The 12530-nt window shown below is 36.6% G+C and overlaps 1 protein-coding gene across 2 annotated transcripts in view; it reads left to right on the top strand.

Annotated features, from left to right (window-relative positions):
* Positions 1-756: 756 nt before the first annotated feature.
* CYYR1 (cysteine and tyrosine rich 1) overlaps positions 757-12530 on the top strand; it is a 153190-nt gene continuing 141416 nt past the window's right edge. Inside the window, exons 1-2 of one of the 2 annotated variants that reach the window (XM_066369941.1) lie at positions 757-1086; positions 6637-6739. In XM_066369941.1, the coding sequence (XP_066226038.1) occupies positions 1014-1086; positions 6637-6739 (176 nt within the window). In that variant the 5' untranslated portion in view covers positions 757-1013. The remainder of the gene's footprint in view (positions 1087-6636; positions 6740-12530) is intronic. The other variant, XM_066369940.1, reaches the window with a different exon arrangement.

Here is a 12530-nt window from a genome sequence, read left to right as displayed (position 1 = left end):
GCCTGAGGCAGAGGCCACAGAGCCATCCTCAACGCTCGGGCCAACTTTGCTCCAATGGAGCCTTGGCTGCAGGAGGGGAAGAGAGAGACAGAGAGGAAGGAGAGGGGGAGGGCTGGAGAAGCAAATGGGCGCTTCTCCTGTGTGCCCTGGCCAGGAATGGAACCCGGGACTCCTGCACGCCAGGCCGACGCTCTACCACTGAGCCAACCGGCCAGGGCCTGATTTTATTTTCTTTCTCTTGTCTAATCACATAAGCCAGTAACTCCATATCATTGTCAAATAATAAATGACTATGGTGTACATTTTGGTTGGTTTGGTTTTCCCTGATCTTATTGGAAATACTTTGGGTGTTTAACAAACATTTTTATCAGCTGTCAGTAAAGATCCCACATATTGTATGTGTAATTTCCGATTCTGCTGCATTTTCATCACTAACTTTCTTTGTCCAATAACTTCTACCTTGAAAATGTCCTAATTTTGTTGAAAGACAAAAAGTAAAGTTCTTCTTCATCTACTGCTTCAAAAGGAAAAAACTAGAGTGGACGACCGGGCGCCAAAGGAACTTGCTAAATTCCAGAGCAACAGCCAAAGCAAAAGGTTAGAAGTTCCAGTTAGAAGTTCCTTCGGACAGGGCTATGTTCCCGAGGTCAATACAGAAGGAAGGACTGGAGCGTGGGGAGGAGTCGGGGCCACCCCGCCCGCAGCCAGGTCGGTGCCGCCGGCAGAGATGAAAAGTGAGCCCGGGTGGCCCAGGACGCAGGAGCGGTCGCCTTGCCCGCCCCGGAGCACCACGGGGGGAGACAAAGACCCAGCGCGGCCCCCCTCTCAGGCTCCCGGGCAACGGCCAGGTCTCCGCGCTACACCCTCCTGGCGTGCTGCTGTTCCCATCTGACCTCCCTCCATCCCCTCCATCCCCTCCCGGTTCCCGACTCTCCCTTTGCTCCTGCCGGCGCTCACTCAACTACATCTGTCCGTCTGTCTGGCCTGGCGCACACCTCCGGCCACTGGCTTGGATGGACGCGTGGAGGCTGTCCGGAGGTCCAGGGGTCTTGCTTCCAAAGTTGGTTCTGCTCTTTGTCTGCGCAGGTCAGTGACACTGGGCGGCGGGAGAGGGGAAGGAGCCCTGGGGCTGCGCTTGGGTCACATTCCGGGCGACGCGGTTTGCGGTTTGAGCAGCGCGCACGGAGACCTCTGCGGGCGCGCAGACACTGTGTGGTCCTCGCGGGGCAATCACCCTCCAAACGACTTCCACTGTTTTTGTTTGTTTTCTTTAACGTTTCCTTTTCTTCTTTTTCTTTTAATTTTCTTTTCCTTTCTCCTCAAAGCGGTATGGAAACCCCAACCCCATTAGGGAACTTTATTTCTGGTTAACGTAACATTCATCTGGTCGAATCGACGACTCAAGAATCAGGGGTGATTAGCGGCTAAGGGGTGGAAGAAATCATTTTTTAAAAACACCTGAAATATCGCTGAGGTTTTCAAATAAGCTAGTGTAGCGACTTTTCCATTTCAGTGTAGGCTTCTCACTGCCCTCTCCACCCTCTTCTTCTGAAAATTCTGCTTTTAACCTTTTGGAAAGAAAAACCCTTTGACTTTTGTTTTTAAAAACAATAGTGTGGTAGCCTGAGCAATTGGATGCTTTGAAGTCAAATATAAGGTTTTCTCAAGTGTGGTAGCCTGAGCAATTGGATGCTTTGAAGTCAAATATAAGGTTTTTGAGAAGCATCCATTCACCCAGAATCTAATCTGTTTTCTTGGATTTGGTTAAGCACATGTTTGTAGTTGAAGGACATCTCACTTGCCTCTTTCTAATTACTCTGAGAATTGCTAATAATTGATGAAGCAGTGTGGTTTTCTTGTTTTGTGATTGCTATAGGGCCCGGTGAGATGGCCTTTCATTGCTTCTTCATGAAAAAGTTACTTACACATGAATTTTGCACCTGTTTTTATTTTCCCCTCATAAAACAAGCTACAAGCAAAGTGTTTTGCAAAATATTTTCATGTCTTTAATGTCCTCCGACAAAAACCAAAAACTGGACCTATGACCTTGCAACAGTACATTTACACGTAGTACTGTGATTTACCTTTTAATATAAAGAAAGATATTACACTTGAAGTAAAGACATTTTCAACATTATCTGATCATCAAAACATTTGATTTTCTCTTTCAGTTTTGACAGAAGTGTGACACAATAACTCCAGTGAAAATTTTCAGCCTGTGTATTTAATGCAAATTAGTGATTCTGTAAGTTACTTTAAAGATATTTTCTTGTAGGGAAAATACTGACTTTCAAATGCGGAAGTTTATAAAAGTATTAAAAGCACTCCCTATTCATGATGAGGAGCATCCATATCCTAATCTGTTTACATTTATTTCTTTTACTTAAATCATACAAGATTTTCAGAGCTTGAGGGACTAAAAGAATCAATGGCATTATTATTAATTTTATCTCTTTATAAATTTATTTGAAGTAATGGCAATTCTTTCCACCTTCTCTGTTTATCAAAAGAATTCAAAAATAAGAATATCGAACACTGCAGATAAAACATAATACCCTCACTTACCTTTACCCAACACCACCATTGTTAACAACTTTTTCTTATTTTTTTGTCCATGTTATCCCTGAGATAAACAGAAATCTTCTAATTTGTACACTTTTCTTTCTCATCCTCCTCTTCTTTCAGCTGTGCTGGGTGCACAACTTCCCATATTCAGGATACCAGCAGTGCTGGCTAGCAGGAAGGTTGGTTAGTTTAGAAAATTTTCTCTCCGTTAATTTCTTCTCTCCTTCCACATCTCTCCCTGCTAAGCTACAAAGTACGCAACTGTAAACCAATAATACAAGATTGACTTATTATCTTCCAGAAGAAATGTTTAGCTAATGTGTTCTTTTGGTATTAATTCCTGAACTCTTTATTTCAGAGGATTTTTCTTGTTTGCCATATTCTCTGAGTGAGATATAGTGAGTGATATATAGGGCAGAGGACATGCTGTGAGTCTTGGCTGGAAGATAAGGTGTACCCAATAATACTCTAATGGGTCATAGGAGAGGTACAGTCCTGTGCTGTCAGTGTTCATAGGAGAGAGTCAAATTGCTGGGTTAGGTGTGTAAGCTCCATGAAGGTGATGTCTGTTTTGCTCAGCATCATAGTCTCAGAGACAAGAAAATTCCTGGTCCAAAAATGCAACTCAGTCAATATTTGCTCAGAAAAACTGAATTGAGGTGAACTTTTATGAACTAGACCTTTGAAAGATAGGGAAACCTTAAACATAGTGTGTACAAAAGTAAAAACCATATGTGTCTACACAACAATAGATAATTAAGTTTGGTTGGAACTAAGAGTTATGGCTGGAAATGAGGCTGGGGTGAGATGGGGGACCAATGCAGAAATAAGAACAGTTCAGACATTCTGTTAAATGAATTGCCAGCTTTAATGGGACAAAAATACAAGTTGATATGCTGTCCATAACCTGAATTATTTTCCCCAACCCAAATACATTCAGTTCATGCCCCATTTGTTAAGAAATAAGAGCAAGGTTTCTATACCTGAAGCGTCATGTTGTACTGTGGAGTCACTTTTGGAAAGAGACCCAGTGAAGTGTTTATATTATTTCCAGCTCCCAGTGTAGGCTACAAAGACAGGATTTGGCCAAGGTTTTGCCTTCCCAGCCTCAGCCAGTGACTTGTGCCTCTCCCTTTCCTTCCTCTCTTGTCCTCAACTGTAGCAACAAGAACTGTGTCTGAGCAAGGGTCTGCAGCCAGATGCAGCCACATTTCCTGCGCTACACATTCCATTAAGGTGGGGTGGGGGTAGAAACCTTCTTCCAGAGTGTGCCTTAATTAAAGTCATTGAAAAAAATTGGAACTGATTGACTTTCAAGGGTATTAACTTGAATAATTGAAGCAATATTATTTATTTTCTGAAGACAATTAGAATGCTCTTTATTCTTATACAAGTGAAAGAACACTCCTGCATCATTTAAATTCTGATCTTCATAGAATTAGTCTCAAATAAATCAAAGAAAACAACTAACATATCAAAAGAAACTCTAAAGTGTGGTTGGGATCTCAATTTGGAAATGTGATTGTGAATGTATTTGCTGTGTTGTTCAATCTGCCCTTTTAAGAGCGCTGGAAAATGCCATAAATAAATGGAACAATGTGTGACATGATCTAGATGTTTGCTGCACGTAAAATCCAGTTTCTTGGCTACAAGATTTTGGGCTTGGTTTCTTATAACATTAGCTTGAATATTTTGATAGCACCATGTCCTTATAATAATAGTAACTTAAGTACAATAGTAGTAGAATCTTTGATATTCATGGAGAGCTTAGTAGGATGTCGCTGTGTTGGGCATCATTTAAAAGAAACTTCAAACAAATTAAAAATGGGACTTCATTATTACCTAGTGATTCCACTTCTGAGAAACACTTAATTCAAAAAAATACATTCACCCTTATGTTCATTGTGGCATTATTTATAATAACCAAACTTTGGAAACAGCCCAAGTGCCCTTCAGTACATGAATGGATAAAAAAATGTGGTACATTTACACACTGGAATACTATGCAGCCATTAAAAAGGAAGAAAATCTTACCTCTTGCAATAGCATGGATGAACCTGGAGAGCATTATGCTAAGTGAAATAAGACAGAGAAAGACAAATGCCATATGATTTCACTTATATGTGGACTTTATTGAACAAAATTAACAAACAAAATAAAAACAGACTCATAGATTCAGAGAACAGACTGACAGCTGTAAGGGTGGTGGTGGTAAGGGAACTGAGTTAAAAAGGTGAAGGAATTAAACAAAGAACAAAACAAACCAAAAATCTTGAACACAGACAGCAGTATGATGATTGCCAGGGGGACAGAGCAGTGGGGAGAGGTATCAGGTAAAGGGGAGATAAATGGCAATGGACGGAGACTCGAGTTGAGGTGGTGAACTCACAATATATATGATGCATCATAGAATTGTACACCTGAAACCTATTTAATTATATTAACCAATGTCAGCCTAATAAACTCAATAAAAATAAATAAAGGGCACCTCATTGTAACCACTTGCACATTGGTTGTCCTCTCCCACAGAATCAGTGGGGACATTAGCTCTCTCATTATCTGAATGGCTTGTAATGGCTTTTAGGAGCATGAAGCAAAACTATTCCTGCTAAGCGCTTGAGACAAGCGAGCAACCTAAATATTTGAATTAATTAAATAGCATGAAAAATGAAAACAATAAACATTCACTGGGAAAATGATAAGCTAAATCACCTTTAAAGTTTGGTGTACTCTGCAAAAAATATTCAGTCAATAAATCATTAGATTGTGTTTCCGTCTTCAAAATTTTCAGGTAAATTTAAGCAGAATGACTCATTTTACAAAAGTAATTATTTTCCCCTCTCATTTCTTCTTACCACATCCCAGAAGAAGACATTAAAGTTTGTTGATTTATGAGGTAGAAATAAAATTGAGGAAAAGAAAATGTGAAACTTTTCACTTGTTCCACAGAAGCCATGCACTATTGAAAAGTGAATGAATTTTGCTACTCTTTGACCACATTCTCTTGTAAAAAATCATCGTTTCAGGAAGATGATTTAAAAGCAAAATCTAACTTCTCCTTTATAGATTAATCAATTTTATGGTCATGTAAATGTAAATATAACATCTTGTATTTTTATGTTATGACTTGAACAAGAAAGCAAAAAGTCTCATGATTTAGAAAATGGTTGGTTTTTGAACATGTAACTTAAATGATCTGACTGTATTAACCTGAAACACATATTTATTATAATTTAAACCACTGAATATAACTAAATGGTAATCTTAATGTGTTCCAGATAAATTATTTAAGTGGAATAAAGAATATTTAAAAGCCAGAGTAATTTTTATTCAACATATTTGGTATAATTTTCATTACCAAATCATATGGGAAAAAGATAGTAATTTGGTTTTGTTAGCTCCAATATGTGATTTCTAATCAGAAAATACCTTTCCCCCTTCACAAAGTGCTGTTTCATAGCCTATTAATTTTTAAATCTGGTATTAAACTCTCAATTATTCACAAGTTAATTATCTAAGAAAACTTACTTTCCAATCCAAATGCATTGACAAAATGTGCAGACTCATTTGTGTTACCATATGATGGCAAAATGTGATTATGAAAATAAGTGGTGGAGAAAGAAAAGCATATAATGCATAGTCATGAAAAATAGATCTTACTTTAAAATTATCTCCAGCTGACATTACTCATGGCAGTAACATTTGCCATTAAATGAGGTTAATTGAGAGTAATACCCTAAAGTCAAAAGACTTCATCATTTAAAAATGATTATAAGAACTCAATTGACAAATTGAATGACTGAGTAGTTGGGACATTTATCCCTCCCTTCATTGTCTCATTCAATTCTGACCACCAATTATGGTGTTTGTTGCTTAAGATTCAAAGAATGGTCTTTGCTTTTTCTAGTTTTGTGGTTAAAAAGAAGAAAGACAAGTTCAGATGCAATTCTGAGTATGTAAAACAAAAAACCTAAAGGCACTAAAAACTGGTTAAGGTATAAAATGGAATAGCTTTTCATGAAGCTGTGATTTCAGAACTAAAATTCAACCTCTGTTATTTTTACTTCATAGACAATTGTCTTGCTCAGTGTGGCAAAGACTGCAGATCTTACTGCTGTGATGGGACCACGCCCTACTGTTGCTCCTACTACGCTTATATTGGAAATGTCCTCTCGTGAGTACTAGTCAAATTCGGCAGTATTGATGCCCTTTCCCATGGCCAGTTGTGTTTTCAAAAAGTACCAAGTTACAGATATGGACAAGAAATTTTAAGTGTGGCTGCTGTTGACATAAAATCTCCACTGGAGATACCAAATCCTTATCATTATCTAGTATGTTACATTATTTGACAAAATGTGCAAATTAATATACAAAATAAATTTTCTTGATTAGAAGGCAATGTAAGTATATAAAAGGAATCTACTTTTATTACTAAATTTGTGTCTTATAATAATAACTATAATAACAGCAATATTTTAAGTAGACTATATTATTGATCATTTTTAACATTGTAAATTATGTTGCCATTCGTGTATTTGTCTAACTCATCCAGAATATGTCAGGGAAAAGAGATAAGAATAAAAAATAGTTGAGATATGAAGTGTCAATTTTCCATGTAATTCATATAAAACAAATTCAGGAAATAAATTTAAGGCCCAAGATAGGCCAGGCATCAACAATATAAAGTAATAACCAACTATAAAAAGCAAAGAAACATATACACTTAGACTATGTAAGCATTTCTCCATAGCAAACTAAGAACTTATTTAGAGATGCTTCTGGTCAAAGGGAAATGGAGAAGTAAGAAGTGCCTTCAGGGTTGAATGTCTTTGAAAAGTATACAACTCTTTCAGTTGCGCTAAATTTAAGGTGAGAAATAAAATGCAGAAAAGTAAGAACGAAAGAGTTGGGCCTGATATTAGAGATCATGTCTCTCTGAATAAGACCAAAAAGGAGCATACTTCAGAAAACTTTTGAAGACTGTCATGATTATGTACAAAATGTAATAAAGACTGATGAATGGAACTTAAGCATTCTTTGAAATGCATATAAATGCTAAATAAAATGTTTGAATGTTTTTCTCATGGAAGACTTGGTGGAAAACAGATGAACTCTCTTTCTTACATTAGCAAATGATCAGAATGGTATTTACAGAAATTAATCAGCTCAGCATACTCTAAATATAAGTATATAATGATGTTTCACATTTGTGTACTACTTCACACTTAACGTAATTTAAAAATACAATATGACTAAGTTTTCATTTTATTTTTAAATAGTCTCCAGATGCCAGACACAGCAGTCCCAGTGTAGATGTGTGAGTGGGCCCAGCAGGTGGTATAACTATGAGGAACCTGCTATCAGAGTGACTCTGTGATTCTTTGCTCGATTTCCCGGTCCACTAACTACATCATGGTGTGTGCTGTGCCCTTACTTCCCACCTGATAGTTATCTTTGCCCTGGTAAATATATGTGTGAGACCTAACTACTTATTAATCAGAATACTTAAAATATGAAGTTTACAAGTGTGTTTTTATGTTTGTTTTTTTTTTGTTTTGTTTTTTTTTTTGAAATCTTTTTTTTTTTTTAAGATTTTATTTATTCATCATAGAGAGGGAAGAGAGAGAGAGAGAGAGAGAGAGAGAGAGAGAAGGGGGAAGGAGCAGGAAGCATCAACTCCTATATGTGCCTTGACCAGGCAAGCCCAGGGTTTTGAACCGGCAACCTCAGCGTTTCCAGGTTGACGCTTTATCCACTGCGCCACCACAGGTCAGGCTGTTTTTATGTTCTTTATTTGCAATTAGATTTACATTTTCATAGTACATATTCTTAGTCTTTCACTTATTTCACCACTTAATTTAAGTAAAGAATTACTTGTTAATATATATTGCTCACAAAAATTAGGAGATATTTCAAAAATGAATATGAAGTGATAAAATATCTTCTAATTTTTGTGAATAGTATATTTATCTGGGTATTTCGGGCCATGTACTTGTACTTGTAATATTTGATTAAAATGGATTTTGTTTTGGTAGGAAATAAACACAGATGGCATTATATTTCAGGCAGTTAAAACTGAATTTTCTGTTCAAAATAGAAACCACGAAGTGAATCCCTTGCTAAACAATTCTTAGGGGGAAAAGGAGGGGGACGTTTTAAATGTTTTCCCCACTGGATAAAGGAGAATACATTTTCAGGATTTCCAGTTATTGTTTAAGATTTGAAAAGAGTTCTTAACTCCACCCTAAGCTTTTTTTTTAAGTTTAGTGTGGGTGGGTGCGTTGAGAGGAAAAAAATCATTCCAAGAGTGCTTAAAAAAGTTCTTTCATGCACGTGCTTTCAAATATCTCTGTTTTGGAAGTCATAAATTATGTTTCCTCTCTTCCAAGAATCCAGGCACATTCTCAGTAAAATTATTTTAATCATCTAAACAGAAAATTAAATCTTTGTGGTTATTGAAAAAGTAATAAGAAAGAAAACAATAAATACAATGGGATGTTTTGTCTCCTAAATGAACAACTTTATGAATTGGTTATACTTGGTTTCTATTTTTGTCTTTTTAAAAATAGAAAATATGCCCTGGCCGGTTGGCTCAGCGGTAGAGCGTCGGCCTAGCGTGCGGAGGACCCGGGTTCGATTCCCAGCCAGGGCACACAGGAGAAGCGCCCATTTGCTTCTCCACCCCTCCGCCGCACTTTCCTCTCTGTCTCTCTCTTCCCCTCCCGCAGCCAAGGCTCCATTGGAGCAAAGATGGCCCGGGCGCTGGGGATGGCTCTGTGGCCTCTGCCTCAGGCGCTAGAGTGGCTCTGGTTGCAACATGGCGACGCCCAGGATGGGCAGAGCATCGCCCCCTGGTGGGCAGAGCGTCACCCCTGGTGGGCGTGCCGGGTGGATCCTGGTCGGGCGCATGCGGGAGTCTGTCTGACTGTCTCTCCCTGTTTCCAGCTTCAGAAAAATGAAAAAAAAAAAAAAAAAAAAAAAAGAAAATATTTTGGCTCAATTTAAAATGAGCTAAAAGAAATACAAAATACAATTTGGGACATTCTAGAGTGTTTGTAAATAGTAAGATAGGTACACTTGATCTGGTCACTGAGTCCTCTCCCTGGTCATCTTCTAAAATAATCAGAATAGACATGTTTTTAGCCCTTAATTCTATTTATGTCAACTCCCCTCTCTGTTTTGCAAAGTAACCATTAAAATTCATTTTTAAAGAAATCACAAGAGTTAACTTTCAATTTACCTTTTCATTGAAAGGTCTTATTTTATTTAAGTTCTTTTTATACTAATATTTTACCTAAATATGAGCTAATTATGACAAATAGAGATTTCTTCTCCCATTTTTTTCTTTTCTGGTTAGGAATTTTAAAGTTTACTTGTGTCTCATGTAAAACTTTAAAATTAAACTTTTAAAATACCATATCTACCTTTTTAAATTTAGATATAATTGACATAAAACATTACATTAGATCAGGTATAAAAGATAATGATTCAATGTTTGTATGTATTGCAAAATAATAACTACAGTAAGTCTATTTAATATGTCTTTTCAACATAAGAATAGCATACTTTACTTTTAATCATTATGATCACAGGTAATGTTTTCAGTATAAAAAATAATAACACTGTTTTCCAGAATTTAAGATTAATTTTACAAAAGTCAACATATCCTATTCAACTAATTATTTACGAATACGTAGTGAGTGCCCATAACCATGGCCGCACTGAGCTAGGTCCTGGTATCCAAAGATAAATAAATGATGCATCATGACCTCTAGGATCTCAGAATTTACTATGAATTAATCTGTGAAATATTATTGAAGTTGAAATAAATACTTTGAGATGTTACACTATTTAGAACCATAAATGACAGAATATGTGACTTTGGAATTATTTCTCCATTTTTTAACATATTTCTTAATCACAAAGGTAACTACTGAAGATTAAAAGCTTCACTATGCTTGAAAATGAGAATTGGGCCAATTCAAGAAATAAACAATTTCTCATCAAACTGATTTTCAAACATTTCATTCAGCCACTATTCTCCATGGAAGATAAACATCTGTGATGAATATGGAAAAGGCTATTTCTTTTTTCCTGCTGATGAAATTGAATTGACATTCCCTAGAGAGAGGATCCAGCTTAAAGATATGGTTTGCACAATAGTCTTTAGAATTGGTAAAACTCAAGGGAATAGAGGGTGCAGTTGAGTGGCTAATTACTGTTAGACTTTAGTGAAAGTGAAGGTAAGCTGCTATGTGAGTAAGAGAATGATTGTACAATATTGAATAGAAACCGGTAATGACAGGCATAGTGAGTCAGATGACAAGAGGTAAGGTTTAATTCCTTATTCAAAAATAGAATTTGGCTCTTCCAGTTGGACCCTATAAAATGCAGGTCTGTCTAGATATTCATCAGAGAGCCATCTGGCCAACAGAAATCCCCACGGGGAAAAATTAAGAGGAAGAACTAATAATGGAGATCTTGGTGGGATTAAGTTTCTTTTCTCCTCAATGAAATGTGAAAGATGTATTGTCTGCAATTTTGCAATGACAACTCCTAAATATCACAACTGTGATTTTAGAGTCCTGTTATGCATGAAAGCAAAAATGAGTTAAAAGATAAAGGCTTCATATTTTCAAATGGCATTTGAGGTCCCATTCTCATTAAGCAGCGGTACATTCTGAATAAAACACACGAGGCTATTCAAATACTGACAGGAACATAATGCATTTTGAAAAGCCTTTGGCATTGGGAAAAACATTTAAGTTAATTAAATTTAAATTTTCTTAGTACTTAGATATGAAACCACACTTCTTGAACAATGCATATTAAGCATATCAGAGTTTGTGGGAGTCTTATTTTTGTTTTAGTAATGTCAAAAAGATAAGTAATATAATGTTAAAATAAATATGAACTTGACTTAAAATTTAACAAATTATTTTTAATATAAGAAGAAAGTCAGCCTGACCAGGTGGTGGCACAGTGGATAGATCGTGAGACTAGAATGTGGAGGACCCAGGTTCCAGATCCCGAGGTCACCAACTTGAGCGCAGGCTCATCTGGTTTGAGCAAAGCTCACAGCTTGGACCCAAGGTCTCTGGCTTGAGCAAGGGGTTACTTGGTCTGATGAAGGCCCATGGTCAAGGCACATATGAGAAAGCAATCAATGAACAACTAAGGTGTTGCAACAAAAAACTGATGATTGATGCTTCTCATCTCTCTCCGTTCCTGCCTGTCTGTCCCCATCTATCCCTCTCTCTGTGTCTCTGTAAAAAAAAAAAAAAAAAAAAAAAAAAAAAAGAAAAAAGAAAAAGAAAGAAAAGCAAGTGTTTCGTGTTTCTGGGAAGACATGCACGTTTACATTTGAAGAGTTATTTTATTAAAAGCAAGCATTAATGTCTTAAACTTTTCTCAGTCAAATCTGTATTCTATTCTATCAGAATTGTCTTTGTAAATTAAGACTAATGTCAGAATCATAATTTGTCTCAAGGAAAGAATAGATGAAATTTTTAGAACATAGTCTTAATCATTTATTTCTCTAAATATGTACAGAGATATTTTATGTTCTACACCAGTTACTGAGGGATACAGTCATGAATCAAATACATGGCTCTGCCCTTGTTTATAAGCTACTGTGAGTATAGAACTATAAATAAATAGTTTAATCTACTAGGGAAGGCACAACATGCAGTGGAATAAAAAAAAAGCTTTTAGTTTGTCTGTAGGGTTCTGGGAAGGCTTCTTGAAGAAGAAAAGTAATTCTAAGCTAAATCTTGAAAGAAAAAGCAGTTAACAAAATTCATCACTCAAAGTTAAAAGAAAACACTTAGTAAACCAGGAATATAGAAGAAAATTTCCTGTCCCAATAAATATCCCCCAAAAACCCACACCCTATCTTAAACATCATACCTAATGGTCCAATGTGATAACCTTTCCCTTTAAAGGCAACTATAAAACAAGTTATC

Source organism: Saccopteryx leptura, chromosome 2, assembly GCF_036850995.1.
Source record: "Saccopteryx leptura isolate mSacLep1 chromosome 2, mSacLep1_pri_phased_curated, whole genome shotgun sequence".
In the NCBI taxonomy this organism is placed as follows: domain Eukaryota; kingdom Metazoa; phylum Chordata; class Mammalia; order Chiroptera; family Emballonuridae; genus Saccopteryx; species Saccopteryx leptura.
Note: the sequence above shows the minus strand (reverse complement) of the source record. Positions and strands in the feature narration are given on the sequence as shown.